The sequence below is a fragment of the Mytilus edulis genome, chromosome 7 (genome assembly GCF_963676685.1).
Source record: "Mytilus edulis chromosome 7, xbMytEdul2.2, whole genome shotgun sequence".
NCBI classification, from domain to species: Eukaryota; Metazoa; Mollusca; class Bivalvia; order Mytilida; family Mytilidae; genus Mytilus; species Mytilus edulis.
In genome coordinates this window covers 69,982,308-69,998,931 of record NC_092350.1, presented here as the reverse complement: position 1 = coordinate 69,998,931, position 16,624 = coordinate 69,982,308, and the positions used below count along the sequence as shown (strand labels likewise).

Sequence of the window (16,624 nt, the reverse complement as noted above, 5' to 3'; positions counted from 1 at the left end):
GTTTTTGCCATGCTCCATGTTCATCGCGATAAGGATATCAGCAGACCAAATCATGATTCTGAAACGATTTGACTGAACCGGCCATAGAAAAATGTGGCAAACTCTACTGAATCGATGTTTGTTTTATGTTCTGGCAGCAGACTCAAATCAGTGATATTTGGATGATTATCTTACATATAAATTTAAATAAAGTTGTTAAAAATTTGGTGTTAGTAAAAGTCTTAAAATATGAAAAATTTATATAAAAAGTGTACAAATTCAAAACATTATCAAACTCTCTAAAAATGCCTAGAATGCAGGATTTTGCACCATTCATTTCATACCCTCCAAAAAAAATTTTCGCCTCGCTTTGCTCGGCTCAATTATTTTGCCTCACTAAAATAAGATGCCTAGTTACGGCCTTGATTACATGTTTCACTAGAAACCGTTAAAGAAAGTAAGATCCAAAAAAAATAATAGTAAACATTACAAATGTAATCAAAATCACAGCTACACTTTTGGGTTCAATAAGGGCAAAATGTTTCTGCTCCACTTGTGGCACCTGCTGTGTTGATGGAGGGTGATGATCATCATAGCCAAAAGAAAGATAACGAACTAATAATCGTCAAACTTTAACAATACAAATCCTGTCAAAAACAAAGTTGTTAATCGCGTTGTTAATTTCGGTGTCATCTTGTCTCTTGTGGAGAGTTATTTCATTGGCAACCATACCACATGCATCTTCTTTTTTATATTTACACATGTACCATAAGAGGGTCTATAAGAGTAAATAGTACCTACTCCTCTTGTGTCTCCCATTGTGTTGCTGAAGACAATTGACAAATCTGCTTAATAAGGGTTTAAATTTGCTTTAAATAATGAAAGGTCCTCCTTTGAAAATTCAATGGTCCTGTATAAAGCATCAGTGTGAAGAATAGTAGCAGTCTGAAAAGTGATTAAAATTAACGTCTTTTCTGATCCGCAACATATTAGATAACTGGAGCGCTGAGAAGTTTGATTTAATCAGACTGGAATAGTAGGTTACATGTATAGGACTTATGCAACTCAAAAATGAAAAGTACCCTCATCGAAAAGACAGGTCCTAGACCTTACAAACACCCTCATTTGAACGGTCAACCCCCTAAGCATGTACTGTTTTGGAGAATAAGAGTATTGTAAGCAGCAACTGTACAGTATATCAAAGAAATCCTGAAAAAATTATATATATATATATTGACTGATTGGTAGTGAACTATGTCCATTTACATGTTCAGGATGATCACTTGTTCATATAAATTGTCATATAAAGATCCTCTGCAATAAAGCAAAAGGAGTGTTTTTATTCATTTTTATTTTTTGGAGCAGAATTATAAAAACAATCCATTCATAGTTCCTTTAGCCAACTACCAGAATAGTAAACAACAAACTGATCTTACTTTCTTAATTCTTTATCTTTTTATGCTCCACCTACAATAGTAGCGAGGCATCATTTTTTTGGTCTGTGCGTTTGTCCATCTGTCTGTCCTGCTTCAGGTTAAAGCTTTTGTCGTGGTAGTTTTTGATGAAGTTGGTGTCAAATCAACTTGAAACTTAGTACACATGTTCCCTATGATATGATCTTTCTCGTTTTGATGCCAAATCAGTTTTAATCCCGATTTTCTGGTCCACCGAACATAGAAAATAATAGTGCATGCAAGTGGGGCATTTGTGTATTAGGGACACATTCTTGTTATTGATACACATGTTGTATCCATTGTTGGTTGACAATGTTTGTACATGTTCATTTTTTTCTCCAAAGGAATAGGACGATGGTGGTTGTGTAGAGGTTATCTGAGCAACACGCCAAGTGCCACATGTGGAGCAGGATCCTCTTACCGTTTTAGAGCACTGAGAGCACCCCAGTGTTTCGTGTTGCTTCGTTTAGTTTTCTATGTTGCGTCTTGTGTACTATTATTTGTGTGTTTGTCTTTTTTTTTCACCATGGGGTTGTCAGTTTATTTTCGATATATATGAGTTTGACTGTCCCTCTGGTATCTTTCGCCCCTCTTTTATTATATCTATAAAAATTATTAAGCATTCAAAAAGCATTGCTGGTTGTACAACTACATGTGCCCTACAGTTTATACTCACTAGGCCTGACATCAATGTGTATTAAATTGAGACTGGAAATGTAATGGGGAATTTCCAAACCGTCAAAGAGACAACAACCTGACCACAGAGCAGAAAACAGCTCAAGGTCGCCAGTGGGTCTTCAACACAACAAAAAAACCCTGCACCTGGAGGCGAGCTTTAGCTGGCCCCTAAACAAAAATGTGTACTAGTTCAGTGAAAATGAACATCATTGGCAATCATACCACATCTTCTTTTTTATAATCACACGTAACTCCTAAACATATATGAACTTATTATAATAAATTTAAAAACATATATATAAGACTAACAAAGGCCAGTGGCTCCAGACTTGAGACAGGCACACAAATGTGGCAAGATTAAACATGTTTTGTGAAATCTCAACCATTGTCAACCCTCTCCTATACATCTATAGCCAATGTAAAATAAACAAACACACAACAATAAATGAACATACATGTACATTTTTGAAAGTACATTGTATCAGCAAAAACTATTGTCAGTATATTGAGATTGCATTGTGTATGGCATTCAGAAGTTCAGAAGGTTAACCATGTTAACAATTTTTGTTTTGGCTTATAATACTGAACTCAAAATACTACAATGAACTTTTTTTTTAGTACATTGTCACAAGGATGTATAACATACCTCCTTGGTTGTCATGATTGTATAATTGTCAATACACCTACATGCATAAATGTATATTTTTATATACATGTAAATGTATGTAAAAAATGTATAATCAAAGTAGCATGAATATTCACAAGTTAAGTTTATACTGCTGTATGTATAATTCTTTGAAATTATCCAGTGGATTGTGTAAAAATGTTTAGAATAACATAGTTTCAATATATCAGCATCTATTCTCATCATTTCTGCGTTTCTTACATGAACATGCTTTGAACATGATGTTGAATAGACAAAATATGGTTCTTCCAATTCCTGATTGTGCTGTACATTATTACTTGGAAACCTGTACAGTACCACATCCAGTGGTCCAAACCATTGAAAAATATTGTCCCGCATCAGTTAGGTGCATCTTTTTTATCGACTGCTTCTTTCAGCAATTTCTGTTCTTTTTCTTCTTTTTTCGTTATTTCTTTTTCTCTTTTCTGTCTCTTTTTTATAACTGCATCACTTATTGCTTTCTGCATCCGTTGCCGCATTATCCTTTCTTCATTTACCTCCCAATGAATCGCCTTTTTCATGTCAATTTCGTCTGGTATCTGTACAAATCTTATATTCGGTCCTTGTATGTAAAATTGCTCAAAATTTGTCATTTTTCCTGACAATGTTTTGAAGCAAACATTTGACATCGAAACACACATAAATCCGTCAACATAATCAATTGTTCCTGTGACTGTATGTTCATTCCGTAATTCAACAGTCGTCACTTTTCCTTCAAGCGCTTTTAACAAAGAAATAAGTGAATTTTTAATCAGAAATTTCTGTCGATTGCTTGCCATTTTAGGGATTATTACGGTCTAGGGAAAGAAACGAAAAGGGCATGGTTGAATTTTATGGTTCATCCGTATTTCTCTCCTAATATTGGAGAACCTCATAACACACTTGATTACTTACCACAAGCAGAGACATACAATGTATAATATTATACAATATATGTCTCTGCACACGTTTATGGATTGATTGTGGTTAATTATGCATGATGCTTGTTCAGGTTGACACCAATTTTGATATTTATTATTATTCTATACATCAATTGAATTTGAATTGTTTTACATTGTCTTATCGGGGCCTATTATAGCTGACTATGCGGTATGGGCTTTGCTCATTGTCGAAGGCCGTACGGTGACCTATAGTTGTTAATGTCTGTGTAATTTTGGTCTTTTTTTGGATGGTTATCTCATTGGCAATCATACCACATCTTCTTTTTTATATCATCAAATTTATATGTTCTGTAAAAATATACATACAGCTGCTGTTTTATGGAATGATCCCCTATATACCTGATGATTTTAGAAAAAGATGCCAATTTCATTCAGCTTAAAAGTATTTTAAAGTTATGGAATTGAATTAACTGCAACAGATTATTAATTAATGTTTTATAATAAAATTTTACCATTCAGATCATATACAAATATAAAGATATTAAGTCGAAAAAACAGTAAAAATTCCTGGAGTTATCTTTCTTTTGTTGTGTTGGATATGAGTTTCATCTGATTTGGAACATAAGTTCGCAACTTATCAACAACGGGGGCGGGTGCTTTACGACCTTGAATTCCTACGAACGTCTCGCTCAGTCGGAGGTTCACTACACAAACAAACAAAAAATATAGTACATAAATTGTATTAATTTTATAAGTACTGTTTATGGATTTGCAGAACGTGTCATGACTTCAAATACATAAATTAAAAAAATTACCCGAACAAGGATTGGGTCGCAATTATTATTTCATTTGGAACTATAGAAATAATTTATTTACGCCAATTAATATTTACTGAATTGTATAAAATCTTTGCAAGATAATCCGTTCAAAATTTTAACCACAAAACCCGTCTGAAATAATCTTAATACATTGCGTTTAAAAGTACCGTTTTTGAAAGTTCATTATCAGATTAAAGATTTAAATTTGGTCTCGTGATATCCTGCGTGTCTGAAGTACGGGTTGTCATGAGATCCATCGCGTTCAAAGCAAAGACATGAACGTTGATGTTTTGTTACACCACTGTCCGAGGTTAGGGAAAATGTTTTGCTAAAGCAAACATATTTAACCCGACCACATTCTGTAGGTGCCTATAATTTATTGCGTGTTGTTTGTTGCTGTATGTGTTTTAGATTTGAATTGTAATTCGTTTATTGTTTCTATACATGAATCAGGCCGTTACCTTTTTCGTTTGAATTGTTTACATTTGTCTTTTCGTGGTCTTTTAATGGTAACTACCGCAGTCTGGATTTTGCTTATTGTTGAAGGCTGTACGGTGACCGCTATAGTTGTTTACATCTATGGCAATCCGGCATACCAGATCGTCTAATTTTAAAATTTGCTGCTTCTCATTGGACTATTAAGAAAAAGACCAATAAGCCTCAACAAATCGATAAAATTTAGACCGCATAGCGGATCCAGAGGGGGTGATCCCTTTCGTCCAAAAAAATTTGGTTGATTATATAGGGAATCACAGAAGCATGACTGCAGAGTCTGGACGGTCAATCAGTACAACCTCTTGAAATAAATATCGGTACAACCGTACATGATGTAAGCAAACGACAAAGAATTATCAATGGAGTTTTTAAACGTAGTGTATTCTTTCAGAGGTAAACATTGTAAGTAATTATGTTAATCTGGAATAGAATGCTAGTCTACCTTAATCTGGTTTTTGATACACATAATATGGTATTAAGAACAGGAAACAATCCTTATTGTTTTGATAAATAAACAAAACCAAGCTTTAAACCTCTCAATCGTAGATCAATGCAGAGTTTAAAATAGATTTACTTTACTTTGTACCTAAAAACCGGGTCACAATAATTATCCCACACTGCTTGGAGAAAATCTGCCCCTAACCAACATTTTCTGCTTTTCCAGTGATAGAAAAAAAAACCACAAACTTTTGGATAACAAACAATCCGGTACCTATCAATTTAATAATAAAATGATATATACGTGGTTTAGCATGGATTCTTTCCAAATTGACGTTTGCAAGTAAATAAACTCATCATAGATACCAGGACTAAATTTTGCAAATACGCCAGACGCGTGTTTCGTCTACAAAAGACTTATCAGTGACAACCTTTGGTATATATATTATCGAAACCAGGCTCAAGCTACAGCCACTCGCTAGCAGCCACTACGCTAGCAGCCAGTTTTCGAATATGTCTAATAACCAAAAAGTTGCATACAAACAAACACATTGCCAAATACAAACATCAATTTTAATACAGTAATGTATATTGACTTGCTAAATATGTCCGGAAATTAAAAATTGTGTTTTACATGGGCGGATTCAGCCATTTTTAAAAGGGGGTTCCAACCCAGGATAATAAGTTGTTGTACTGTTAAATCAATCATCCTTAATCAGAACGATAGTTGTATGTGTGAGTGTATTCGAGTGGGAGAGAAAGGCTTTTTATTTTTACTTTATGTGATTACATGCTTGTTATGAACCCTATGATTAGGAAATAAAATATCTGTATCTTATAATAAGGGGGGATCCACCCATATGTCCCCATTCAATAGCACTGATCGTAAATAAGGGGGTGCCAATCTGGACCCCTCTCCCCATCGGATCATCCACCGGTTATGTTGAGTTTTCACGAAGAAGGATTTTGTGGGCATTTTTTCCCTTAGTTAAAAAAAAATGAGAATGGAAATCGTGAATGCGTCAAAGACACAATAACCCGACCATAGCAGAAAACAGCCGAAGTCCACCAAAGGGCCTTCAACACAGCGAGAAAATCCCGCAACCGGAGGCGGCTTTAGCTGGCCCCTAAACAAAAGAATTACATATTTACACCAAAAGTTAATCAACCGGGTAAATTCATTACTTGTAAAGATAATCTGTTCAAAGCTTAACGACAGCACTTGACCAAAATAGAATCATGTTTAAAAAAAGGTTTTTGTTAAAAGTTCATTATCAGATAAACAATTTATGGTCAAACCTTCGAATTCATGGACTGGTTTCAACATATGTCATTGGACGGGCTGGTCTCGTACCAACTTAGTATGCAATAAATCGAAGCAAGAACAATTTTACTGCTCTACTGTCTATACGTATGTAACGTACAAGTTCAAAAGAATTTATCAATTTTCGTAAAGAAACTAGTATGATTATGAAATACTCAAACAAAATTGTATTTTATAACATACTATGCATTTGTGTTTGTCTGTCCGGCCTCACTTTGTATTATCTTATGTTTGTAATTATATTGTCCTCTTACACACCTGTATGTGTCTGAGGTTATGAATAAAATCTTGAAAAAATCATGAAATTTTAATAGTGTGCGTGTCTCTTGTGCAGGAGGTTGTTGGTTTCGATCCAGGACGGATCCAACTTGAATTAAAATCTTGAATGACTTAAGAACTGGTAAATTCTGGTATTCAAATTTGTATAGGTAAATAGTGTAAATAATTATGTTAATCTGATATAGAATGCTTTTATAATTTAATAATAACTTGATACAAATAATATTGAATTACGAACAGGAAACAAACTTAACCGTTTTGTTTACAAACAAAACCAAGATTTTAATTTAATTACACCGTTCAATAGTAGACGAATGCAAAATGTGTTTTCTAAAAACCTAGCCACAAATAGTAATCCACCTGATACGAACGAATACGTTTTAAAAATCCGTGTACCTATCCAACATGCAATGCTCAGTTGGTAATATGAAATTCAGACTTGTTACACTGAGGAAATTACAGCTGCTCTGAATATCTCGTACGTGTTACAATGCATCTTAACAGATTTGTATATAAAATATCTATACAGAAACTGAGTAACGTATAAAGAAAAAGTTATATCTCTGCCCAGCGAATAAACTTGATTAAAACTCAAAGTATCGCCAAATAAACTTGGAACGTGATGCGACTATTTTGCATGTACATGTAGTCCTGAAAATCACACACACAAGACACAATATTGAAAACTAAAGACTAAGCAACACGAGCCCCACCAAACACTGGGGGTGATCTCAGGTGCTCCGGAAGGGTAAGCAGATCCTGCTCTACATATCGATTGAAAATGACGCAATGTTCTTGGGTGTTTGGCTTATCTGTATAAATTATCAGTCCACTATTCAAGGGAGAGCACTCCAATGAAAATTTAGACATAACATATCCCATTTTCTTTCTTCTTTACTACTGTTTCTCTCTTCTCTCTGACCAGACACCTGAAGATTCCTTATTATTCAAATTCGCGCATTAATTTTAGGACAACTATATTGTTCGAAATAAGATGGGATATGCACTCGACATTATCCGACTGTTAAAGAAAAATCTTGAGCAATACAATGAAATATTCCTCATTTGAAAAGTTTATGCATTAAATATTCAAAAGTTAAAACAAGTTAACCCTCCCCCCCATAAAACATAAAACTATCCTCTCTCAAAATACAACAACAAACGATGTTGCATTCAAGAACACAGTTTTGTTCCTTTTAATTTCAAGACTACCTACATTGTTGGTGAAACATGCTCCGAACCAGCAATCTCAATTGAGAGAGAGAGAGCAAAAACCGATAACTCAGCATGGGATACTGCCGAACCAGATGCAATCAATAGTCAATCTTCTGAATAAATAATTAGCATTTTTATTTACATTTTATTTACATACATCTTTTGCACCTTAAAAATAAAAAGAACACATAAAAATACTGTTTAAAACATTCATATCATTCAAACATAATTAAGTCAAAAAAATAAGCAAATACTATTACATGTACATGAACAAATAAAAATAAAACAATTCCGGTCGAGACATTGGATGATTCGTGTATACTGTATAGAGGGTTTCATGTAATGAGTCCGAGTTTTTTTCGTGAAAAATATACTTGTTTCACCTATTTTTAGTTCATGTATTAAAATCATGATGTAACTCCCTCTAGACCCTCCGTACAGTGTACATGTACTCACAAAAAACAACGATATACATGAAATATATACAGATGCGTATATACATGTAAATATATCATTTTTTTCTAACATTAATTCAAACAACACACACAGTTTTCATCCCTTAATGACTTTTTGGACGGAAACCGACAATGCATTCTTACAGACTAAAAATATTCTGTGAATATACTTTTTATGAAGAACGTTTGATAAAAATTGTTGAGCATGGAGTTTAATGAGAGCAACACAATTATCTTTTAAAATATTTTATGAATTAAACAAATGGGTTGTCCACTTACAAGCTTTGGACTTTTATTAGGCTTGTTAGTCGTCAAAAACTTTAAGTGTCCTCTTTATTACACGTAGACATTTCTTCACATGAACATTTGAATATTTTATATTTTAAAATAAAAATGACAGCAGCTTATTCAATCGGCAATTCTCGGGTGATTCCGCTTCTCTCCTTGTTAGATGAGGTACGGAATCGGCCGAGTTGTGACGATTGCAGCTTATTCAATCGGCAATCCTCGGGTGACTCCGCTTCTTTCCTTGTTAGATGAGGTACGGAATCGGCCGAGTTGTGAGGATTGCAGCTTATTAATACAAAGCAAAATGCAAACACATTTGAAATGATAAGTTCATAATTCAACTTCTTAAACGTAACACTATCTTCAACATGAGACTGAAATAATGAAAAACAATTCTACATTCAATGTAGAAACATTTACGAAGAAACGCTAAAAATCATTCTTCAACGATGCATTTATATAAATGATTAAAAAGAAGAAAACATCATAAACGAAATATAAATCAGTAACTATTAAACTTAACCCTTTCAATCTTATAGATTGCTTGTAGTTTTCATTTTGAATTCGCTTTAGTCTGTCAGTTCGAACCCGTACGTGTCAGGTGCGTTCGACTCCAATCTTAATTGACTAAGATTGACAATTTAACTGACAAAAGTCGGCGGTTCTCGACTTGTTCAACCTATAAACTGAACGACATGCTGTAGACAATTAGTATAGTGCTGAGAGTGGCACTAACACCAAAATTTAATCAATCAATCATTGTGCATTCCTACTCGATTATGCCCATACTTTCCATACTTTCATTTTCCATCTATCTCTCACTCTATCTCCCTTGTGCTCTCTCTCGCTCTCTCTCTCCGACAAATCTCTTTGTCTTCGATTTTCATGCACGCTTCTTAATAATTTCTTGTTATTTACTTTAGATTGACGATTTATATTATCTTTACATAATAGTGATGTATATTTCATGCAAATATCCGGTTTTAGTACATCCAACACCCAATTTTTATTATGTATTATCTAAATATACAATTCTGTTTTATCTAAATTTCCTGTAGAAAAAAATTCTCTAATTATATCATCTATCATAATGAACAGAAACATTATTTCATTAAAAGCACTTGAATAAATAAAAAAACATTAAATAAATCTAATTTGACATCAAAGGAACAGGTTAACTTTTACACAAGTCATGTATTATAAATTTACAATCAAACAAGTATAACACACCGCAAAAAAATAGTTCGTATTACGAAAACGCCTATATCGAAATAAAAGCAAAAATACTGATTGAAACATATTAAAACGTCAGTCTTTTTTTCTAGATTTTCTCTCTCTCTGATGAAACAGTCAATACAATACTATATATACACAAGTTTTTGTCATGAAATTATATATATAGGATCTATCACACATTTGATTCGCTTTTGTCATAGGAAAGAATAAATATTGCACATTATGTGAAAATGCCTTTGAGGCTATAAAGCACTTATTGTTAAATTGTCATCTAGCTTGTTTGATTTTTGAACTAAAGCAATGTACAGTTGTTTAGTGTCCGTTGCGTGAAATAAAAAAACAAAAAAGTCTACGGTCCAATTTTCAAGATTCCACAAGGGCATCTGTTTCTTTTGGAGGTTCTGTATTATTTTCGATCTCCAATTGTATTTCACTCAACATAGGACTAGTTTCATTGGTTGTTACGGCTGGTGTTCCGGAAACGGAAATGTCGCCATTTTGATTTGGTGTCTTGACGTCCTCATTGTCATCTTCTGTTTCATTGCCTCCTAACAACTTATCACCTTCTTTGCTTTCGTCATCCGTTGTTTCATCAATATATTTAATGTCTGAAAAAAAATATACATTTAATATAACCGATCATTGCATAAAAAGTGGTTGCAACTTTAGTGATCTTTCTTTCGTTGGTTGTAGCAGATCGGGCAACCCGTCAGTTTAGTGTGAAAGAAAATTTTAGTGACATTTTATGTTAATTGTCTCTAACTGAATTCATCCGTTTATTTTCTAAGGCTTTAGAATTGTTTCACATTTTTATCACAGAGCCTTTTGAAGTTTTGAGCCTCATATGAAGTAACATCGATCTTTTTTTTTTAAATAAGCTATTGACAATGCATGAATATTCATGATGGACTTAATACTCAACTTATCTAAAAATAATTAAGTAGTATACATAAGTTTTATTGTAACAAATATCGAACTGAGGGGAATTATATGTAAAAGTACATTAAATAGCTTCGTAGGGGATACGGCTCAAGGCACTAAAATTTAAAACACCACGCAATTTGTCTATTTTTACTATTAATACTTTGTTTCATTGCCCAATAACCTCACATGAAAATGTATTGGACATTTGATATATTATGAGAAAATTTTCACACCAGAATTTAAAATGTATTATACATTTCGAGATTACCGTGTTGACCCCTTCAATGACCGTTGTTTTTCCTTAAAAAAAAACCACAGTCGCTTGGCAAACGTTGCCATTTTTGAAAATTCTATTCTTGTTATTTTTAAAAATATTTTAACCTATTTGCTTTTTTAATGTGTTCTTGCTCACTTTGTTCCATATTTTTATATCGAAAACACTAGTTAATTATGATGCCCCTCTTTTCTATTGTCCATTCCCCAGTGCGACTACGCTAAAACACCGCCATACCTTCTTGCTGGACTTGTTTCCTTCTCTTGTCTGGTATAGCGTACACATTGTCCACTGCGTGTGGTATTATTGCATCAAGTTTTTCACTGCTACATGTTCCGTTAGCCTCTTTTCCAATTTCGTCATAGATACCATTTGACCTATATGTATTGCTTGCGTCTATGACAGGTATACTTCCGTTATGGTGACCACCATTCTTTTGTTCTTTCTGAAATAATTTAATTTTGGATGTAACGCGTCTTCTGATTGGTTGACTATTTTGTTATCAGCCCATAGACATAATTTAGTGATGTGACTGTGACGTCATTAACGTTTTTTCGTGGTTTTCTACGGTTTAAAATGGAATTTAGAATTAAATTATAAGAAATGACTATAATATTTTTTCTGTCTATTCGAAATAACATAAAAAATGTGGTGCACACTGTTAAATAACCCGCTACGCACGTTATTCAGTGTGCAACACATTTTTTATGTTATTTCTTCATAGACAGAAAAAATATTACAGTCATTCCTTAAATAGAAAAAATAAAAACTAGTTATGCACTGCCATTTCAGAATTTATATCAAGACTTGAAACGAATGTTTGGTTAAGATTAATAGTTGCAGCAAACCTTCTTATAAAATCTATTTTTCAATCTAAAAAGCATTGTTTATTTTTTAATGCAATTGAACTTTGCACTATATAGACTATAGGAACAGCAAGTAGTACAAGAACGGTACCTTGTGTGCATTGTCTTTCGGTTTTGTGTGTGTGTGTGTGTGTGTGTGGTGCAGTTTCAACTTTATTAAGGAGCTTGTTCTTATGTTGTTATGTTTATAATGTTACACATAACTTACGCTCACAAACATGTTTAACATTGTCGTCTATATGTTTATGTGCTTGGCCTATGTCAGGAGCCTTTAATTCAGTGGTAGTCCTTTCTTGATTCTATATGTAGTTTTCTATATTTCTCGTAAATGTTATTAGCAAAAACGAACAAAAAATACTTATGCTATCTAAAAATTTCGAAACTGTTTCGAAATCAAGTGTTATTTGTGTGAGTGGGTTAGAAATCATCACGCAGTATAGCTAATTGCCCAAAGGAGACTTTCACAAGAGAACATTATGACCTTTGAACCAAAGACAACAAAAGGAGAAATTGCGTAACTAATAACTATTATTCCGCGGATAATAATAAATTAGAGGGTTTCATAGACATGGTATTAATTTTAAATGTCACACGTACTCAGCTCTGCTAAAATTTCACACAATTGTAGATCGATGGGGATAGATAAAACTTTTTAATGTATATATGTCAGTAATTTTATGATATCAATTTGAAATAGATTCTATACAGTGACAGAAATTTTTGACGTTTGAAATATATTTCCAGTGACAGAATTCATTGCCGATGGAAATAGATTCGCTGAATTGCCGTAGTGAAAACACGCATGCATGCTTACTTTTATATAAAGGTTCGAATCTTATAGAATCTTTGATTCTACTTTTTTATTTTCCTTTTTTTGCAGTGACCTGCAACATAAACATGCAACACACTATATGTGTCTAATTCACCGATTTTCCATAAATAACTAAAGATGTATCTGATATCTAGATATGTTATTGTATAGAAATAGACATTTAAAGAATGGATGTCAATATGAAGAGGTGAACGAAGATAAGAATTAAGTCAGGGATCGAGGTACAAATATCAAACACGAGAAATAGTTCACAATAAGTATTGTTAAAAGAATACAGTTAAATAGATCAGTCCTATAAGCCCTTAACAAATTTGCTAACTTCAAATACATGTACTGTCTAGGTGGTCTCGTGATTGCGTTCTCAAATTTTCGTCTCGTGGCCTCTACGGATAAGAACAAAATACAGGTCGACTCATAAGAACGACAACGTGAGAAAACAAGCTGATTGGTATACCCATTTTACCCTACTATTCAATATATATATCACCATGTCAGTCTTGTACAAAAACAAAATGGCTTCAATTTCCCAGAGCCTATATGGAATGATCAGCCTCATCCACTGTTTAGACCATTTGATGTGAGGATAATCAGCATACATGTATTTCTATTGGCTCATCAAAAAATCATCTTTTTAAGAATCTAAGTGACTATATGGGTAATCTCATTTTTAACACATCAAAATCAAAATACGTCACGTTATTGCTTAGATTTCCATTTTTCTGAACGTTGAAACCCAATCACACCTTTTAGATGCACGATTTTGAAAATTTTACCCAGAATGCATTAGAATCTGACACGGCCGAATTAATGGCATCTCTTAATTTTAATATGGCGTAAAATGAACTCAGAAAAGTTGTTCTAAAGAATACAATGCAGAATTAATCTATTTTGCCCGTTAGAAATCATAATGATTTTAAATATTCAAAGATCTAGCTGAAGGAGATATTCCTATACTAGGAAATGTGTGTAGAACTACTTAAAGCTAGTAGAATCACTAGTTTTACCATGTAATTGCCACTAGTAGGACATAACTATGTTACTAAAAGGTAGTTATAATACTTATTCAGAATAGTAAAGTCACCAAGCAGTCTAGCAAAACTACCAGGGACTCATGGTGTAATTACTAAGCAGCCTAGTACATTTAATTTGGAGGCCTTTAGTATTATTACTAGGTAGGATAGTAAATATACTTCTGGTCTAGTGTTATCATAGACAGTATACGTTTACTAATTTACCTAGTAGAGATAACTAGGTATTTTTTTCAGTGGAGGTTGTAAACGCTTTTGACAAATCGCACGTTTTCAAGGCATGATGCTCAGTCTGACACTGCATCCGTTTCATATAAAATGCACCTCTGTCAAACTGCAGGTTCATTCCGATAGAATTTAAAAACGAAGGATTTATCTTATGCGAATACCCAATTCGATCCTTGTAAAACATTAAGTATAAATTAAGTCAGGGACTTTAAAAGACTTCGGTTGTTAAAATCAGAGCATATTATAAATTACTTTCTAGTGCTAATATTTTCTCTGACCTTGAAAAGAACCTAGCAGACGAAGGTCAGACAAGGTTTCCAGTCTCGTAATTTACATTAATATGTCGGAATAATCTGGTTACCAAAGAAGTTAAACATTTGTTTGTATGAGATTACATCACAAGTTGCAATAAATTACATGAACATTTTAATTCATCTCTGTTTGCATAAGGGTGAAAAAGTGTTTTCTACAAAGTCGTCTGTATGTTTTAAAACTAGATTCGGAAGTGCAGTTATAACGAATTTGGCACACAATGTCGGAGAAGTGCTAATTTACAAGTCTTTTTACATGCAAGTTTACAGTTTTAATATCGTTAATGTTTGTTTAGGCATAATACATGTATTTATAGTAGATTTGGAAACTTTATGATATTAATGATAGTATTACAATATTCCTGTACTTGATAGTATACATTTACTACATTTGTACCACCGTTTGCTTTATTATATTTGTAGTCGCATTTTCAACTTAAACGCCTTAAACTTTTCGCCATTTTCGGTGAATTAATATCTAATAATAAAGACCATCTCAATACCAGTAACGAATGGGTTCCACACAAAGTTGGTGTCTAAATAAAATATTTCAGTTAAAGGATCGACACTTCTTTTTTTAGGTACCGAGTCGTAGCCGAGACAAATAATTTTTTTTATATCTTTATATAATATTTATTATTATTAGATTTATAATTCTCATCACATGATAATTGAACTTCATCAGCTAGATAACACAAAGTTTTCTCTATTTGTACACTCATGACTATCAAAGGGGTACTCATAAATAATACTATATATGTCACCTGACGGAGTTTTCCGTTAATTCCGAAAATAACTTTCATGTCAAACCTCTTGAAGAGAATAAACATTGCATGGTGTTTTTACCGCACTTGATCATACAATGACCAACTTACAGGAGGTTACACCATACTATAATGACTTTCTATTTAGAAGGGGGATGAGGGGTGAAATAATTTCTGACTCATTTATTTATTGAAAAACGTTTGGCCTGTCTTCTGATTCATTCCAAGAACCGCCAATGTCAACACTTTTATATATTATGACAAATGCATTTCGATTATTTCCAAAGTGTCAATAAAGATTCCTGTTTTAGACAGAACTCACTGAAATATATAGCTGCCAATTCCGTAATTAGGACCATCCATCAACACAGCGAACAATGTACAATTGTACGAACGACGCGACATTTCACTGAAGGTGAAATTTAATTATATTTGGAAAATGATGATGTCGGACTGCTCAAAGTTCAGTTTCCACAATACATAACAGCTTCACATATGTTTAAACTATATACATGTATATTACGCTCTTGTATTAAAACTGGATACAACGCATTAAATTGTTAACTCATTATTTTATTTCAGTATGAGAGGGTATGGAGGGGGGTTCCTTAATTTCTGTACTCATTGATTTTCAGCATTATTCTTGATTGTTTTGTTTTGGCTTATTTTTCTCTATTTTCTCTATTTTGCCCTTTAATGTCTTTATTCTGTAGTTTGTGTCTATCATTCTCAGTTTTAGACAAACCCCGTCCACACCCTCGTATAAAGCCATACGTTATGACACAGTGAGGGTTGTCAGGATTTTAAGTATGAAATGAGGGTAACAGACTGACCAATGTTTTAGTTCTAAGCATTCATGGTAAAGGTATAAGTCTAACGAATCATTTATAGTTGATACATGTTACTTCTTGGAACTTGTTTACGATGAAACTTTTACGATGAAACTGATTGTGTGGCATACATTTGCATATGAATGTTGAGGAAATAACAAATTTATATTTCTTGTTTTTTTTTTGTTTTTTTTATAAATATTTTTAATTTGCAAAAAAAAAAATATTCTTAGTATGCAGGGCTAAATGTCAAGTAAATGCATTTATTGTCAATTTGACAAAGTGCATCAAGAAGTTTTTTGTTTATTTTTCAGTTTTGATTTCCTGAAGATCAATCAAATG

The 16,624-nt window shown here is 33.1% G+C and overlaps 2 protein-coding genes across 3 annotated transcripts in view; both read right to left on the bottom strand.

Moving 5' to 3' along the window:
• Positions 1–3,134: 3,134 nt before the first annotated feature.
• LOC139483375 (U7 snRNA-associated Sm-like protein LSm10) lies at positions 3,135–3,575 on the bottom strand. Its single transcript, XM_071267395.1, has one exon. The coding sequence runs from the start codon at positions 3,573–3,575 to the stop codon at positions 3,135–3,137; it is 441 nt and encodes a 146-aa protein (XP_071123496.1).
• Positions 3,576–8,357: 4,782 nt separating this feature from the next.
• The window catches only part of LOC139482085 (uncharacterized), a 35,160-nt gene continuing 26,893 nt past the window's right edge, over positions 8,358–16,624 (bottom strand). For both annotated transcript variants that reach the window (XM_071265736.1, XM_071265737.1), the window contains 2 exons: positions 11,661–11,868; positions 8,358–10,833 (listed from right to left, as the gene is read on the bottom strand). In XM_071265736.1, the coding sequence (XP_071121837.1) occupies positions 10,589–10,833; positions 11,661–11,868 (453 nt within the window). In that variant the 3' untranslated portion in view covers positions 8,358–10,588. The remainder of the gene's footprint in view (positions 10,834–11,660; positions 11,869–16,624) is intronic.

What these genes read in the sequence shown, in the direction of transcription:
- LOC139483375 (XM_071267395.1), bottom strand. Translation starts at nt 3,575, where the DNA reads ATGGCAAGCAATCGACAGAAATTTCTGATTAAAAATTCACTTATTTCT.